The sequence below is a fragment of the Leucoraja erinacea genome, chromosome 14 (genome assembly GCF_028641065.1).
Source record: "Leucoraja erinacea ecotype New England chromosome 14, Leri_hhj_1, whole genome shotgun sequence".
Lineage (NCBI taxonomy): Eukaryota > Metazoa > Chordata > Chondrichthyes > Rajiformes > Rajidae > Leucoraja > Leucoraja erinaceus.
Genome location: NC_073390.1, coordinates 43,570,964 through 43,590,410, shown reverse-complemented (window position 1 = coordinate 43,590,410; position 19,447 = coordinate 43,570,964). Strand labels below are relative to the sequence as shown.

The 19,447-nt window shown below is 41.0% G+C and overlaps 1 protein-coding gene across 6 annotated transcripts in view; it reads left to right on the top strand.

Annotated features, from left to right (window-relative positions):
• Nucleotides 1–19,447, top strand: part of nlgn1 (neuroligin 1) — a 401,351-nt gene that overhangs the window by 42,691 nt on the left and 339,213 nt on the right. For 4 of the 6 annotated variants that reach the window (XM_055646263.1, XM_055646262.1, XM_055646264.1 and 1 more), the window contains exon 2: nucleotides 12,346–13,116. In XM_055646263.1, the coding sequence (XP_055502238.1) occupies nucleotides 12,621–13,116 (496 nt within the window). In that variant the 5' untranslated portion in view covers nucleotides 12,346–12,620. Of the gene's footprint in view, nucleotides 1–12,345; nucleotides 13,117–13,531; nucleotides 13,592–19,447 lie in introns of all 6 variants that reach the window. The other 2 variants (XM_055646261.1, XM_055646265.1) reach the window with 1 other exon arrangement.

The following is a 19,447-nucleotide window of genomic DNA, read 5'->3' as shown; positions in this document are numbered from 1 at the left end:
TTGCTGGGCCTAGTCGGACCAGAAACTCTTTTCCTTGGTCACAAAGAAAATTTACTTCACTGTTTTTTTTTGTTAGGCTTTCTTGAATGTTTTTATTCGATGAAGCCTGTTCTGCTGGCCTGTCTCGAGCTGTTACTGAGGGCCTGCATTTTATCATAAAATTTGGATAGAATAGGATCAGAGATCCGGGTTCGATCCTGACCTCGGGTACTATCTGTGAGGAGTTTACATTTCTCCTCTGACCAGAATGGTTTCCTCCAGGTGCTCTAGTTTCCTCACACATACCAAAGGCATCTGAGTTATAAGTTAATTAGTCTGTAAATTTCTCCTAATGTTTAGCAAGTGGATGAGAAAGTGGGATAACATAGAACTAGTGTGATCGATGGGCCAAAATGCATTTTTCCAAGCTGTATCTAGAGCTCTTGTGTGGCACGGTGGTGCAGCAGCAGAGTTGCTGCCTCACAGCACCAGAGACCCGAGTTTGATCCTGACTACTGGTGCTATCTGTGCACTCTTGCCGTGACAGCATGGATTATCCCCGGGTGCTCCGGTAGGCGGCGCGGCTCTGGCCAGCAGCGGCCTCTGCAGCCTGTCCGCGTTTTTATTATTTTTTGTCTGTGTTTTTATGTAGTTTTTGTTATTTTATGTTGGGGTGTGTGTGTGTGGGGGGGGCGGGGGTGGGGTGGGAGGGGGGGGTAAACTTTTTGAATCTCTCCCTGCACTGGAGACCCGACCTTTTCTCTCGTCGGGTCTCAGGTGTCGTTGAGGCCGCAACGAGGAGCGGCCTCCAACAGGAAGAAGCCGGGGACTCAGGTGTCGACTCACCGTTGCCGTCGCGGAGCTGGCCGAGTCCGGAGCGGTGGAGGAGGAGCGCTGCTGCTGCTGCTGTCGTTGCTGCTGCTGCTGCTGCTGCTGCTACTGGAGAGTCGGAGGCTCCAACGACGGGTCTGTGGACGACGGCACCGGGAGCCCACGGCTCCCTGGAGGGAGACCGCTTCTCAGGGCTCCTGCAACGGCGACTTCTCCCGCCCGAGTTGCGGGGTTGAAGAGCTCCTGGAGCGGGGCCTGACACCACTGCCCCGCGCGGCTGGAGTGGCCGCGGACTCTGCGAGCGCACACCGGGGGCTCTAACACCAAGACCCGGTGTGCGACCTCGCACCACCCGGCGTGGCTTTAATGGCCGCGGGACAATCGCCATCGCCAGCCGGGGGCTATGACTTTGACTCTGACATCGGGGGGGGGGGGAGAGTGCAGTGGAGAGATAAGTTTATTTGGCCTTCCATCACAGCTATGTGATGGATGTTTATGTTAAATGTAATTATTGTTGTGTCTGGGGTCTATTTGTATGTAATGTATGGCTGCAGAAACGGCATTTCGTTTGGACCTCCAGGGGTCCAAATGACAATTAAATTGACTCTGACTCTGACTCTGACTCTTCCCACACTGCAAAGACCAACAGGTTTGTAGGTTAATTTGCGACGGTAAATATTGTAAAATTGCCCCTAGTGTAGGATAATGCTAGTGTATCCTGCACTATCTCTGGTTGGCGCATACCTGGTGGGCCGATGGGCCGGTTTCCGCACTGTATCTGTAAACTAAACTAAACAAATCTACACACTAAACAAAACTAAATGTTATGGCATGCATTCCCTTGGTTTCAACACTGAAATAGTTTATGAGCAGATTAATCCCTTTAAGACTCTTGGATTTGAAATGCAGAATTTGTTGCAACTAAAAATATTTGTGCATCGAGCACAAAATTTGAAATATATTATTTAATCACAAGCATGGCAAGTTCTGAAATCAGACATGCCACATGGGCCTCCCTTTTCAGATTTTACCTTATTGCACAAAGTTATTATTTCCCAGTTTTCTGTTTCCATGGTTGATGTTACAGCTTATTGACCTTGAGGACAACAGGAACCCTCTGTTCAATATTTTCCTTTTCCCTCAGCAAAGATTAAAACTAAACTGGTCAAAGCAATAAAAAAATCAATATTTAAGGGAGTTTAAAAAGATTAATATTGAAAAATAATAATAAAAAAGTTATTCATCAGCAAATTGAAAATACTCAATATCAAGAGAAATTGGACTGCTGAAGTTAAACTTTAAGTTTATTACTGGTAGGAGGGAAGAAATAGGTCAGTTCTTACAATATCAAGTCTACATGTAATCATATGTTTTCCTGCATCTGTCAAAAAACTTCAAAACTGCATATTGTAGACTGTAGTGGATGCGGAGTTGTCCATTAAAGAATGAAGCAGACACGAAGTTTGTCCGAAATACAGGTTATTTATTCTACACTAACTCTCCTCACTCACCAACCCTGTGCTCTCGCGATTAACCCTTAAATAATCCCCCAGGGGCACCCGTGACCAAACCGTGACCCCTACCTCTCGTCACCTGGACACGTGATCCCCCCCCACACAAGGTTATGTATAATGCGTGGCCCCCCCCCCCCCCCCCCCCCCCCCCCCAGAACCGGGGGCACAAAAAACAGACGGGCAGCCGAACGAGGCAGCTGGACCTCGTACGTACGTCCCCATGCAAAGGTTTATTTTCTGGTAAGGACGAACTAGGTGGGACCCGAGATGGTGGACGCCCTTGACGGCGAGGCTGGGCCACCTTAACTGGCTCGCTCAGGTCCAAATGGGCCGGCTTCAAACGAGCCACTGGGCACAGCTGCAGCCCGCTCTGGCATTGGGGAAATCATCCCACGGGCCGGATTGGACCCCTTCACGGGTCGGATGCGGCCCCCGGGCTGGTAGTTTGACACCACTGGTCTAGTTTATCACCATTTCTCTCGGAAAACCTAGCGCCCTCTCGCGGAACCCTAGCGTTCTGGGGAACCCCGGTTAAGAAACGCAGTCCTGTACATCAGTCACTGAAAGTAAGCATACAGGTACAACAGGCAGTGAAGAAAGCTAATGGCATGTTGGCCTTCATAACGAGAGGAGTTGAGTATAGAAGCAAAGAAGTCCTTCTGCAGTTGTACAGGGCCCTGGTGAGACTACAGCTGGAGTATTGTGTGCAGTTTTCATCTCCTAATTTGAGGAAGGACATTCTTACTATTGAGGGAGCGCAGTGTAGGTTCACAAGGTTAATTCCCGGGATGGCGGGATTGTCATATGATGAAAGAATGGAGCGACTGGGCTTGTATTCACTAGATTTTAGGAAGATGAGAGGGGATCTTATAAAAACATATAAATTATTAAGGGATTGGACACGCTAGATGCAGGAAACATGTTCCCGATGTTGGGGGAGTCCAGAACCAGGGCCATCAGTTTAGGAATAAGGGGTAGGCTGTTTTAAACTGAGATGTGGAAAACCGTTTTCACACAGAGAGTTGTGAATTTGTGGAATTCTCTGCCTCAGAAGGGAGTGGAGGCCGATTCACTGGATGCAATCAAAAGAGATTTAGATAGAGCTCTTCGGGCTAGCATAGATAGCAGGAACATGGTACTGATTGTGGATGATCAGCCATGATCACATTGAATGGCGATGCTGGCTCGAAGGGCTGAATGGCCTACTCCTGCACCTATTGTTTATGTCTCTATGTAACTTGCCCACACTGGCCAACATGTCTTAGCTACATTAGTCCCACCTGCCTGCGCTCGGTCCATAAACCTCCAAACCCGTCCAATCCATGTAACTATCTAACTGTTTCTTAAACTTTGGGATAGTCCCAGTCTCAACTACCTCATCTGGCAGCTTGTTCCATATATCCATCACCCTTTGTGTGAAAAAGTTACTCCACAGATTCCTATTAAATCTTTTCCCCTTCAACTTGAACCTATGTCCTCTGGTCCTCGATTCCCCGTCTCTGGGCAAGAGACTCTGTGCATTGACCCGACCTATTCCTCTCATGATTTTATACACCTCTATAAGATCACCCCTCAACCCCCTGCGCTCCAAGGAATAGAGAGCCAGCCTACTACATCTCTCCCTATAGCTTTAAATCAAATTGTGCAACAAAGCATCGAAACATTAACAAATAATCTTGGACATTCATTTACTGCATATCTTCTTAGGCGCGTACCCGGTTCACAATACTACAAAGTATTGCATCTGAATATTAATTGGCTTCTGCTTATGATAAATAGAAATAACAATATCAGTTTTATAGTATATTTGCAAGTGTGTTGATCACCTCCATGCTAGAAAGTATAGGCTCTAAGGTTTGCATGGAAGTGCTGTGTCAGACTGATAATAGACTGCTCCATGTTGTTGTATAAAGTACTTAATTGTATATACCCATCCATCAGCCTTCTACTGCAGTGTGTAAAGTCACAGTCTTCCTCTGTATTCTCTGGAGCTGAACTTGTGCTAACTCATCTTTTGGCAAGCCGGCACCCATGTTATTATTTCCTTCATTCTGGCTCCAGTAGGACTAAGCCAATTTCTGAATTATGCAGAATATTGGATCTCAGCTGATGCCTTTTTTTCCAGAGTTTTCTACCTTGCCAGCTTGCTTTTTTAGCTGTCGGTAAGGAGAAAGGGGACAGTTGTGCTGAGGGGAAAGGCTAAATTAAGAGGCAAAATATTACACACTTTGCAACTTTTAAATTATGTGACCTATTTGTGTGAGGGACGCATGCTGTGAACACAAAATAGATAGGAAAATATTGTTGCCGTCTGTTATTTCAGTCCTACTACAAGCCACAATTATCATCTTTAACTGCTGCAACAATGGCCTGAAATATCTCCTCTATATGGGTTGGATCATGTATCTGTGCTTAGTTGCCATTGGTTCATTATACTTGCCTCTGGCTGTGTACTTTGAAATCAGGGCAAGAATGTGTTAATTAATGTGAGTATTATTTGGGGGTGATGGGCCAGTCATGGCTGAGTAACATAAATTGGCAATTACATTTGGTGCAGCATATACATATCCATATATCTTGATTGATGGTGATCATTGTGGATGAATAAATGGGGGAACTGGTTGGTGATACATTGAACAGTGCGTAAAGCTATTGCTGCTGTTTGGAGAGATATGCTGTATTTGTCTTTGGCCATGTATATGACTTCATTGAATTTCTTGTGGCACCGTATCCAGGTGCTTGAAAGTTGTTTAATCTAGATGAGCACAAATAACTGCTCTCCTTGTCTCTGCAGATTATTTTTTTGGAGGACCATTTTAGGTATAGCACATCTCTCATTTCTGCTTACTGCTTAAAGGTTGGTCAATCTTGAATCTGTTCTTCAGTTTGCCCTAGATCAGACTTCATTCCAGAATACCTGATGGTGCCTGCTGTGGATGATCAACTTTGTGTACAGCAGGCTAACTTTAAGCGTGCTACCTATTTATGACATTAGCCACCTGCTAAGGCACCCAACCAATTATCAATTTGTGTAGCTGCACACAGCATGAAATAGGCATTCAGCCAATGGATGTTTATAAATTAATTGTTGCAATCCTAATTATGTTCCTAACTAGCAAGATCCCCAGTACACTGTGTAATGTCAAATGTATTAAAAAACATCGGGGCTTCACTTGGTCACCGTCAGGATCAGTCATCCACAGCACCCAATTGTCCTGACTTATTTTTTTCCAAATTAAGAGGGTCGAATGACCTGACCTTTCATACCCAAGAGATGTTCCTTCAGTCAGAGTGTGTCCAAATTGCAACTAGGTGTTTTAACCCAGGCAGTTATAATCTTGTTTGTTTCTATCTATCTATGCGCGCGTATGTCCACCTGGAACTATGCCAAAACGGTACACGATAGAGCTAAAATGTTTGCACCACCTTACTCACCATTGTCCTGTGGTCGTTTGTGTCCAATTTCGTTCAGATTTTAAAACCCACTTTGAGAACAATAACTTTGCAGCTGCTGGGAGATTCTGGCACTTTCCTGCTATGACGTCACAATGGGATCTCATTTACATAAGCTGCCATGAACAGTCCTCCCGCCAATCAACAGTGTTCCACGCCGTTCTATGAGAGATTTGTCGTAAGGAGAGGGTGGGGGAGGGGAGGAGAAGAAATGTTATTTAAACATTGTGTTTAGTGGGGGAGTGGGATAGCGGAGAGGTGAGGGAGGGAGTGACTGAGGGTAGGGAAAAGGAGAGGGAGGGAGTGGAGGAAGGGAGAGAAGAGGGAGGGTGAATAGGAGTGGGAGGGAGTGCATAAGCCGTGCCTGCGCAGTTGGGGGCTATGGGTGAGTGGTGGAATATTGCGTTGGGGCAATGGGTTGCGTTGGGGCAACGGATGAGTGGTGAAAATGTGTTGCGTTGGGGAAACGGGTGCCTGGTGGAATATTGTGTTGGGGGAATGGGGCCCAACGGGTCAGGGGAGTAGGGAGGGGAGATGGGTTATGGAGGGTGGGAGGGAGTGACTGAGTGTAGGGGAAATGAGAGGGAGGGGAGGAGAGGGGAGAGAAGAGGGGGGGTGAAGAGGAGGGGGGGAGTGTTAGGGGATGAGGGAGCATGTAGCAATGTTACAAAATGTTGAGAGTTAAAAAATCAAGTCTGCAATTTATCCTGTCAGATAAAGCATAAAAAGAAGTTTAATTTGACACCTAATTCACTTTCATATCTTCAGTATTAAAAAGGTTATGGCCATTTTCATACTCGTAAATTAGCATCTCGTTCCCTATTGCTTTTCCATTGACTTAACACGAAAGCTGTGATCGAGGACAGTCAAAAGCCCATAACTTTCATAAAAATTAAGAGAACAATGAAATCTTCAGTTTAGATTGAAGCATTCTGAAACAAATATAAAACATCTTACTTGGATGACCTGAAATTAAAGCACATAATTAGTTAATTAACTAATTGTAGCTAATTACAAAATTGACCGTTGTGACGGAAATAGTAATAAACAACTAGACTGCCTTGAAAATTCAAACATGTGATGTTCTCATGATCAGAACTTTAATATTATTGTATAATAAACTGTAAGTCCATAACAGAGAGGTAAATAAGTTACATTTTTTAACAATAGACCAAGTCTCTATGGAGAAGATCGGTTGCTTGCTGGTACATTGGCATATCATAATCAGTAGCATCATTCATACTCCTCAGATTGTAACCAATAAGCAACTCTGTACACCTTGTTTTTCCTCAACTTTTCAATTTTGGCATTGTAAACTACAAGTTTTTGCTCTTCAAACCACGCAGGACATGCCTTTCTACCCACTACTTTCCCATTAAGAATATCCTATAGATTCCATTTCTTAAGAAAATTATATATTTTTTAAATAGCCTGTATCCAAATAACAAACTAATCCCATTCACACAGGAATTCACAATATAACATGATTTTTAAATCTCACTGTCATGAATTTATATGCCAGATGGAAGGAATTTAATGTGTAATTCCCATAAATTAATCCAGAAACATCCTCTCAAAATATAATCAAAATTATTGTTTTTTGCACAATACATATGACTCAAACTGTTGTGAATATTTAGTGTAAAAATAATGATCACGGAGAGAAAATAACATAAAATATAAACAATTTGGACGGCTTATGACATGGTTGTCCAAACAAAAATGGGCATTTTAGTCATCTTGCTTCTGGAACGCGATCGATTGGAACGTTGCATTTGTGGTGAATTTGAACTCCATATCGGCAGGAAAAACACTGCCGGTTCGTATGAGGCCCAAATAACATTTTTGCAATGTAAAATTGGATTAAAGCCATTCCAAGAAGCAAGATTATATGTAAAATAGACGACTTACCTTTTGTTTTGTCCCATTCTTGCGATCCGTCACGTTGTAGGCGTTGAGGGTGTTAGAAGTCGCGTTTTATTTTAATCCAAATATTAAATTGTCCAACAAATTGAAAAAAAAAAAAATAGCGCGAACAAAAGTCCGATTTTTTTCATCATCAGCTAGCAGCCTGAGGAAGTCCGCCTCAGACAGGCAGTACAAAACGGCATTTTAATCCTGCCCCCCCCCCCAAAGACGCCAAAGTCGCGCACACGGCCAGTGGCAGAACTGCAGCACCGCTGAAGGTAAGTTTTGTAACATCGCTAGAGAATGGAGGCGGATAGGGGTAGGAACAGGAATGGCAATGGAGGGGGGGGGAGGGAGGGGGTGAGGGGAGTAAGTAGAGTAAGGATGAGAGGGAATCTCATTGAAACATATAAGATTGTTAAGGGCTTGGACACACTAGAGGCAGGAAACATATTCGCGATGTTGGGGGAGTCCAGAACCAGGGGCCACAGTTTAAGAATAAGGAGTAAGCCATTTAGAATGGAGACGAGGAAACACTTTTTCTCACAGAGAGTGGTGAGTCTGTGGAATTCTCTGCCTCAGAGGGTGGTGGAGGGCAGATTCTCTGGATGCTTTCAAGAGAGAGCTAGATAGGGCTCTTAAAAATAGCGGAGTCAGGGGATATGGGGAGAAGGCAGGAACGGGGTACTGATTGGGGATGATCAGCCATGATCACATTGAATGTCAGTGCTGGCTTGAAGGGCCAAATGGCCTACTCCTGCACCTATTGTCTATTTTCTAATGTAACCCCACTTTTTAAGAAAGGAGGGAGAGAGAAAATGGGGAATTTATAGACCAGTTAGCCTTACATTGGTAGGGGTAAAGATACTTGAGTCGATTATTGAAGATGTAATAGCAGCGCATTTGGAAAACAGTGACAGCTGTTTACAGTTTACAGTTTAAACATATGAATGAAATAAAATACCAGAGCAAAATTAGGCTACAGACTTTTGGTTATTGTGTAGAGCTACTACTCATGGAAAAAATCATGCTTGACTAATCTCCTGGATGTAACAGTAGAATGGATAAGGGAGAGCCAGTGGATATGGAGTATCTGGACTTTCAAAGAACCTTTGACAAGGTCCCACACAAAAGATTAGTGTGCAAAATTAGAGCACATGGTATTGGGGTAGGGTATTGACATGGATCGAGAACTGATTGGCAGGCAGGAAGCAAAGAGTAGGAATCACTTGAGCCCTCAGCAGCCTCGCGCAAACAGAACGGAAGACGACCGACGCCCTAATGAATTACCCACCCTTTTATACCCCTACAGACATTGTCACTATCAGTGAAGCCCAGTTTCTCACAGATGCTTGCCATTTCCAAAGTACCCAAACCCCTACATATTAACAACATCCCCAAATTTCGGATGACACAAAGCAGGGTGGCAGTGTGAGCTGCAAGGAGGATGCAATGAGGCTGCAGGGTGACTTGAATAGGTTGGGTGAGTGGGCAGATGCATGGCAGATGGAGCATAATGTGAATAAATGTGAGGTTATCCATTCTGGTGGCAAGAACAAGAAGGCAGATTATTATCTGAATGTCAGATTAGCAAAAGGGGAGGGGGGGGGGGTGCAAAGAGACCTGGGTGTCCTTGTACATAAGTCACTGAAAGTAAGCTTGCAGGTACAGCATGCAGTGAAGAAAGCAAATGGCATGTTGGCCTTCATAGCGAGAGGATTTGAGTATAGGAACAAGGAGGTCCTACTACTGTTGTACTGGGCCCTGGTGAGACCACACCTGGAATTTTGTGTACAGTTTTGGTCTCCTAATTTGAGGAAGGACATTCTTGCTATTGAGGGAGTGTATTCCCGGGATATATGATGAAAGGATCTGTCGAATGGGCTTGTATTCACTGGAATTTAGAAGGATGAGAGGGCATCTTATAGAAACATATAAAATTCTTAAGGGATTGGACAGGCTAGATGTAGGAATTTTTTTTCCCGATGCTGGGGGAATCCAGAACCATGGGTCACAGTTTATGTATAAAGGGTAGGCCATTTAAGACTGAGATGAGGAAAATTATTTTACCCAGAGAGTTGTGAATCTGTGGAATTCTCTGCCACAGAAGGCAGTGGATGGCAATTCACTGGATGTTTTCAAGAGAGATTTAGCTCTTGGGGCAAACGGAATCAAGGGGTATGGGGAAAAAGTAGGAACAGGGTGCTGATTTTGGATGATCAGCAACGATCATATAAAATGGTGGTGCTGACTTGAAGGGCTGAATGGCCTACTCCTGCACCTATTTTTCTATGTGTCAGATTAGGAAAAAAGGAGTTATGTGTTTACATGCTTCCAAACTTCGGGTAAGATCCACTTTTACAAACCATTGGAATACTGTGAGAATGGCAAGCGTCACGCACGTGTATTGATTGATGTCACTCAACAATACCCGAGCCCCCATGTGTGACAATGTCATAGGCTTGGTAGAATGATTAAGACCTACCAGGTGCATTCTATGTGTACACTCAATTGACTTGTCAGGCGCGTTGCATAAAAATGTTGGTCCATGCATTAGAATTTCTTGATAACTGAATTTGAAAGTGTGTTGGAGAAAACATTTTGGAAGTCGTTGCCAGCTTAAAGATGTCTCATTTTTTGAAGATATGGAAACATTCCATTGTCTGTTATTACAACAGTTTCAGTATAACTAGACTATGTGGGACCCGTTGGGTCCTTGTCACAAGGGAGGCCTGGACCCCCAACGCTACCCTTCCCCAAGGCTTCCGTTCTCAATCCCTACCTCCCTCACTCTCCCTCCCCTCCTATGTCTCTCTATTTCCCTCCTCCCCACTCTCCCTCCCCACTCTCCCTCCTCTTTCCCCTACCCTCCCCCAATCCGTCCCTCACCTCTCCTTTCCCCTACCCTCAGTCACTCCCTCCATAACTCCTCTCACCTCCCTACCCCCCTCCTCTCCCTCTTTCACCCTCTCCTCCCCCACTCTTCTTCCTCGCCTCCCCCATTTTCCCCTCCCTCTCCCTCCCTACCCCCTCCTCTCCCTCAATCCCTGCAGTCCCCCTCCTCACCCCCCCCCACTTTCCCCCCTATCCCTCTCTACCCTCTCCTCTCCCTCAATCCCCGCAGTCTCCCCCCTCACCTCCCCCACTTCCCCCCCCCCCTTTCACCCTCCCGCAAGAGGTAACCAGAGTCCTCTCCCTCAATCCCCGCAGTGGACCCCCGTGGCCTCAATCCCCCACTTTTGTCCCCCTCTACACTTGTGGTTGAGCATTGCAACATTTTATGAACGTAGTGGCCAGTGCGATATCCGTACCCCCTCCTCTCCCTCAATTCCCCCACTCTCCCACCTCACCTCCCCAGGATCTCGAGGTTGCCGCTCCTCTGACCAGAGGTTGCCTTGACCGAAGGCTGCGCTAACAGGAAGACACGCCGACCTGAAAGCGCGCTGGGCAGAGGCAAGCGCTGCCCGGTGACTGACAGCAGATGCAGCCAATCAGTGCAGCGATGGTGCAGGAAGGTGCGTCGCCATCCCGGTGGTGACTGACAGGGGAGGAGACCAATCTGTGCATGCGTGGTTTTTAAGATTGTTAAACCGTAACTTTTAAAATATACCACCGATAGGAACAAAACCTGTTGCACTTACAACACAGGAGAATGGTGAGTAAGGTGGCGACAGAATTGCCGAACATTCTTAGCGTTATCGTGTACCGTTTTTGCGCAAATGTAAAAACAATGCAAACTGGAAGATAACAAGATGTGAGTTTTAGTTTGGAATGGATAGAAGATTTGATGTATGTACAGATTCCATTCAAAATTTCCTTTTGAATCAAATGGCTGGTTTTGAAGTTATCAGATTGTGTTAAAATGATTGAAAGGGACTCTGGGTATAGATTCTCTTTATTGAACTAATTTGGAGATTCACAGAAAACCTCAATAATTCGTACCTTAGATAACAAACTTGAAATATCCCTGAACATCAGAAATCATAAGAAGTGCAATGTTCTTGTGAAAGCAAGGATTTTGTAGGTATTAAAAAAACAACAAAGTATTGATATGGAAAACATTTTTCTAATGTAACAATATGTCTTGGGTTGTTTCTAGATAAAATTCTAATTGCTCATTTGCTGAAGATTGAAACAAAAAAAAGGATCTTAACTGCCTGTTTATCTGTGTAGCTATGGACACATCAGTGCTTGATCTATTGGGTGAAAATGGGATTAAATTATAGATATTTTCAGCCAATATTTTGAATATTTTTGAGGGAAGATTGCAGATTTGGATGAGAAATGCTCTCTAACAGTTTTATTCTATTGCTTGCGCGGTTTCTATTTAATATACTTAGAACAGATATGGATATGACATATATACTACACACATAGTCGAGGCAACGAGGTTGAAGGTTGAGAAGCAAAATATGGGAATTATTCTTATTGATCTTAAGGATGAATGGTTGAAAGATTATGTTCCTTTGTTGATAATTGTAACGTAAATATTAACAAACTGCCCATTGGAAACATACTGATGTTACAATAATTTGACCAATAGTTTGAATTAAGAGAGAAGAATCTTTTTTTTAAAGAATACGTTTTTATGTAAAGAAATACATTTGAAACCTTATAAATTATATATTATTAACTTTGGAATTTGCAATTTATTTTACAGGCCACAATTACCCTGATACAACAAAAAAGGATTTTCAAAGGAAATTCACTGGAGACGGTCAATTTCTCCATGTGGACTGAAGAAAAGTATGTTCACTGAAAATAAAAGCAACTGAAGATGAATATTCAAGTCTGAAATCTAGAGGGAAATATTTCTGATGTAGAAAATTGTAATTTACTTTGGAACTCCTTTGAAACAATCGTCGATTTACTGAGATTTCATCCAATATCAAGGAGAACCTTTGCTTCTATATTTGTGGCACACAATTGTACACAATGCCACTTCACAAGGAGAGGCCACCATGGTTTAATTGCATATTGAGAGTGGTGATGATGCCTCCAGTACGAAAGGGATTTGATATTACCTTCCTTCTTTGGATACTCGGATTTACATTAAAGGGCAGCCTGGTGCTTTGCCAGAAACTCGACGAGCCCTACCCAGTGGTGAACACCAATTATGGCAGACTGAGGGGGATCAAAAAAGAACTAAGTAATGAAATCTTGGGTCCAGTAATCCAGTACCTTGGTGTGCCATATGCTGCTTCACCAACAGGAGAACGTCGTTTCCAACCCCCTGAACCGCCTTCTTCTTGGTCAGAAATACGAAATGCCACCCATTTTGCACCAGTCTGTCCCCAGAATATACATGGTATGTTGCCAGATGTAATGCTCCCCGTGTGGTTTACTGCCAACTTGGAAGTAATTGCATCTTATGTTCAAGAACAGAATGAAGATTGCCTCTTTCTAAACATATATGTGCCTACTGAGGATGGTGAGTAAAAGCCATAAGGAACAGGAACATCTAATATTAATCTTTGCTAAATGTTGATTCTTTCTTTGTTTTAGGAAGCATGATATAAGGTCTGCATGCTGTGATTTGTTTGTGTATTTATGTGTTTGTGGGTGTATATACATGCATGAAGCTTTCCCAATGCATCAGGTCTGTATCCTGCCCCACTCATTTTTTTACACACTATGGCACGACCATCGAGGTGGAAGTTGATTTTCAATCCCCCTCTCACTGACTTAAGAAAAGGTGTATCATTTTCCCATTGTGTGTGGAGACACAATGAGTTGAAAGCCTGTCTTTGTAGAAACGACAATTTTAAGTCAGTTGGTGGTGTTGCATGCTCCTACTGTTTCTGATGGAGCTCATGTTATTTTTTAGTCTTTTATTCATTTTTCAGTAAAAAGAATATCGAAGGAATGTGCCAGAAAACCGGGCAAGAAAATATGTAGAAAAGGAGGTATGTATAAAGCCTGGAGCAGAAGAGGTTGTACTTCTCATCCAGAGACCGCCACTGATACTTTGAGGCAAAGGTCAGCAAATGTCATGTGATTTATGACATTAGTGCGCAGATCAGAAAGCATGGACTTAAACAATCACTTTGCAGACAACAGGAAAAAAGCAAAACTTTTATATAATCATTTTGTCCTACATTTGGCTAGTTTGACAATATGAAAAATTATATTTACGTTGGAACTTTCATGCATTTTACTTGCAGTAGATGCTCTTATTTCAAGAGTGCACTATTTCAGTTGCTTATGGTTGCTGTCGAATATCCTATTCTGTTGATACATTTCCACGTTTATATTCTATAAACGTAAATGAATTAAGATGGAGTTGGTGGAATTGAAGCAATTACACAATTTAAAAAAAATCTTCCACATGCAATAGTTTGTGTGTACATCAACCACATAATTTTACTTGTTCAAAAATACAATTTTTTCATGGAGAATATTTTTGTGCTAAGATTATTGGCAATATTTTGGATGTCCAGATATTGTGAAACCTATTGCCCTTGGACTTCCTGTTGATAACATGAGCCCAGTTTAATTGTTTTAAAGGGGGTTTTACAATCATGCCACTTTTATAATTGTATTATAGCATTATCCTGTCAGGAAATTAACGAACATTTTGGCAAGTATGGTAAAAGAGCAAATGCTGCAAATCCAAAATTAAAATGGATAATTCTGGAAACACTCAGCAGGTCGGGCAACATCTGTGGAGAGGGAAACAATGTTTCCGGTGAATATCAGCAGAACAGTTTTGATCAGTATATCTGAAGAAAGGACATCTTCTTGTAGGACAACTTGTTCTATTTGATCTTATTTGATTGTGCACGCCAGGTTGATTGGATTTGTTGAAACAGGGCGGTCCACATGAAGGTTGCAATCTCCCACCCCATGAAAGGACATCAGCCTGAAATATTCATTTTCTTTTTTTTTTTCGCAGATGCTGCGTGACCTGTTGACTATCATGTTTTTATCTCAATATTCTAACATTTGCATTTGTTTGGTGTTTTTCAATAAAATTATATTAATAATATGTTGGATTTTCCATTTGATATATGGAACAAAGGATTACTTGGATAGAGACTTAATGGAGAAATTCGACACGGAGAATCGAATGCTCCTGTCTTACTTTTTATCCATGAATTTAAAACATATTTTTGAAGTTGAATTTGTTTTGTATAATATTACACTGCATGACTTTCTCAAAATTATGCTTTATGTCCAAGTGATCAGAAAACAAAAAAACTAGATACTTGAAAATACTAATCCGTTACCATTTCTCTCTCTATGGTTGATGTATGACTTGCTGAGTATTTCCAGCATGTTTTGGTTTCATGATAGTAATATCCTGTCATATCATTACGTGTAAGAGCTTTATCACTGAAAATGATGATCATCAGACAAACTTAGAGAAGATTCAAACTCACCAGAGAGATGAACAAATGCTTATATTTAAAGTCATAAATACAACTTTCAATTGATTTTAAATTTAATAAACAGAAAATTAAATGTATTGTTTCTCATTTATATTCAATTATTTCAACACGGAGCTAAAGTATAAACATGTAATGTGCTTACAATTAAAATCTCTAATAGACAATAGGTGCAGGAGTAGGCCATTCGGCCCTTCGAGCCAGCACCACCATTCAATGTGATCATGGCTGATCATCCCCAATCAGTACCCCGTTCCTGCCTTCTCCCCATATCCTCTGACTCTGCTATTTTTAAGAGCCCTATCCAGCTCTCTCTTGAAAGCATCCAGAGAAACTGCCTCCACTGCCCTCTGAGGCAGAGAATTCCACAGACTCACCACTCTCTGTGAGAAAAAGTATTTCCTCGTCTCCGTTCTAAATGGCTTACTCCTTATTCTTAAACTGTGGCCCCTGGTTCTGAACTCCCCCAACATCGGGAACATGTTTCCTGCCTCTAGCGTGTCCAAGCCCTTAACAATCTTATATGTCTCAATGAGATCCCCTCTCATCCTAAATTCCAGAGTGTACAAGCCCAGCTGCTCCATTCTCGCAGCATATGACAGTCCCACCATCCCGGAAATTAACCTTGTAAACCTACGCTGAACTCCCTCAATAGCAAGAATGTCCTTCCTCAAATCAGGGGACCAAAACTGCACACAATACTCCAGGTGTGGTCTCACTAGGGCTCTGTACTTTCAAGAGAGAGCTAGATGGGGCTCTTAAAAATAGTGGAGTCAGGGGATATGGGGAGAAGGCCGGAACGGGGTACTGATTGGGGATGATCAGCCATGATCACATTGAATGGCAGTGCTGGCTCGAAGGGCCGAATGGCCTACTCCTGCACCTATTGTCTATTTATCCGCATTAAACTTCATCTGCCATGGATCTGCCCACTCCCCTAACCTGTCCAAGTCACTCTGCATTCTAATACTCTGATAATATCTGAACAATTACCCCAAATTATTTTAAAAGTAAAATCAATATTGAATAAAAATAGCACTGTAAGCTTATTGTTTAGCATGTAATTAGAATTAACATTATTCAGGTGATTTTTGAATTTACTGGAATACATGGAAAAGTGACCATCAAGGGATTAGTACATATGAACAGGGAAGCAACAAATCTAACCAGCAGAATGGATTTTATGTTCTTGCAAGGACCCACGAGGGGGCAAGTAACCAAGATTATTTTTATTTTGTTATTGCATGGCTCACTGAGGAGGGATATTTAAATTTTAACTTTTATCTGTGTTCTTGTTAACATTCTTAAGACACATCTATCGATGTTCAGGAACAATAAAAACAAAAACAAAACCAAAAACATTTAAATAAATATAAATGACTTTAGTGTTCTGGAGCATGTTGATTAATTTTTTTTAAATGTATATAAATTCAAAATAATTTTTTAAGATGCATTCTGACATGTACAAGAATTTTAGTGAATAGTTTTTGAAATACCATGTGCTGTTACACTGACTGGAATAGCTTAATATTAGGAAATATTCAAGTATCCCAATCCATGTAATATCGATATTACGTGGAATGGAATACTTTAATATGTCACCTCTTTACATATATTGAGAACTCTAGAGGAAGGCTATGGTATTTCTGCAGAATATTATCAAAACCTATGCTGAATAATGGATTATAATGAGGTTAGTGCGGATTTTAAAGTGTAAAATTACAGAGGAAAGCCACACTAACCTTCAAACCCATAAGGAGACACAAAGAACTGTATTTGCTTTAATATTGACCAAAACACAAAGTGTTGGAGGGACTTATCGGGTCAGGTATCATCTGTGGAGGGATTGGACAGGCACCCTTTCCGGTTGGGACTCCTCTTCAGTCTGCAGAAGGGTCCAGACATGAAACGTCATCTATCCATGTTCTTCAGAGATGCTGTTTGACCCACTGAGTTACTCCAACACTTTGTGTGTTTAGATGTATCTCTTTATTAGTTAAACAGTGCAAGCCTGCAAAATCATTCCCCAAGTTAAATGCCACTTGCAGGGCCGGCAGATGTTTTTCTTCCTGTCTTGTTCTATTTTGCTGAATTTGATTTCTTTGAAGTTATGTGACACTTTTCAAATTTCTTTGTGATGTTTGCTTTAGACTACTCTTTATAAACTCCCCCATCAACTAAAGGATTTTGATTTTACTTAATCATGAAATATGAGGCCTGTCTGCTTGTCTTTTCCTTTTATAACTGAGCCAGTTATTACAGTATGACGTCTGCTATGTTGACCACCTACTGATTATCTTTCACTGTTGCACTGACATTAATGGGTCTGCTCAGAAATAAATATATAGATTCTAGAAAACTTGAATACTTTGCCAAAATAGCAATACGTCCTGCATAGGCCTATGCGTTGACTTGATAGATTATTAAACATTTATGGACTCCTATATACACATATACAATTTCCAATGGGTTATTAGATTGTGTATTATAATTAGATGGATTATTTTCCAGCTTTCAAGCAAGACCAATGGAATACAAATTAAGTTTGTCCTCCATGTGATCAATTTATGCTAATAAATTTATTTATTGCTTCATGTGCCATATTTAATGAAATTCATGAACTTACAAAAATGAAATGGAACCATTAATGAGTTGGAGATTTGAATTGTTTTCAATATGCTTTTAAGAAAGATATGCCTGCTCGTGGTTCCAGAATCTTAATTAATATCTATTAATTATTTTGACTATATACTATAATTACAGACAGATTTATTGGCAGTTAAATGCACTGGGACATCATAGATAATTCAACAGTTATTTTTCATTTTTTACTTTCTTTTATGCTATGAAGATGACACAAAAATGGCATAAAATAGATTTTAAATGATTGTGGCACCTTTGACTTTTGTTGTTATGATATGACATTTACATTTACACCAATACTTATTCTGGGTCTGCACTTCCGAGATTATGCTTCTGATCTTTCCATCTTTCCACTTTCCTGAAACATCTACCTCATTTGTTTATTTACTGGCTAACGATTTCAAGTTTCACTTTGGTTCTCAAGGATGTGTTTTGTTTTGTCTTGTATTGTGACTGTGTATAGTCAACTGTCGGAGAGATCTTTTATACAATTATGACTTTCTTGCTAAATTCCTTTTTGATATACTTGTCTTTGATTCTAGTTATTCCCAAATGGAATTGTAGCTCATTTACAACCAAGTTTATTGCATACCGTTCTTTCTAGTAACTGAATTATTTCTTTGTAGTTTACTGAATTATTGCTTAAAATTTTTATTTTTTTTAAGTTTGTTTATCTTTATAATAAGGTAAAAACACCACCTTTCTATTAAATAGATTGTTCATATATATATATATATAACACTGTTTGCATATATTACATATATATACATGACACTGTTTTTGATAATTTGACAGTAAAGGAGATGCCTGTGATCCTGTGGTCTGAACCCAGCAAGTTATTGACCAGAAAACTCTGTGAAGTGAATTCAAATACTTTGATATAATTTCAAACAGTTTTGAAGAAAGAAGTAGATGTAGTTTATGAAACTGTAGCCTTTTTCATGTAATAGTTATTCTTTGAAGAAAGGTCTCATGTTATGGACACTTATTCATTTTGAAATGTTTTTCATTAGCTCAAAAAGCAGAACGTATTCATGGGGATAGAATTTTAAAAAGGACACTACAAGAACTTTAACCTGATTTAATTTTTAATTTCTAAATTTCAATTTACTTGATAAACAAGCTAATGATTAAACTATTGTTCAGTGTAGTATTTTGTTCAATATATTTTATTAAAGATAGAGGATGCTATGAGATCTAATTTGCAAGGTCAGATCAAATGAAGCTAAAATATTGGATACTAATCTGGAAATTGATAGAACTCTCAAAATCAAAGTAGTATTTTGATAAAAAATCTTTATTTGCAATGCAGTGTTCATGGAGCATTTGCTTCATTGGGGCATGAATTTTCCAGTGAGGATAACTGGATAACTCATGAAACAATACACACAGTCTTGTCACATTACTTTACTTGGCTTTCACAGATTGTTATGTATTCCAAAGAGATTCTGAGAAGAAAAGGGATAGAAATCTGCAATGATAGGTTCAATGGCACACACACAGTGAAAGAAAGCAAAAATACTGGAAATCCAAAAGCACTCCACAGTTTTTTAAATTGGCAAATAAATGTTAGAAGAGAGTTGGGATCATGGAAAGGAGAATAGGGCTGACTATTAAATTGATAATTTATGTTAGTTTTCATGGAAGAAACTGGGCACTGTTGTTTCTCAAATTTGACCTATGATTCTGAATGGGTTAAGATTGGCAAAGAAGAATGGATGTAACCAGGTT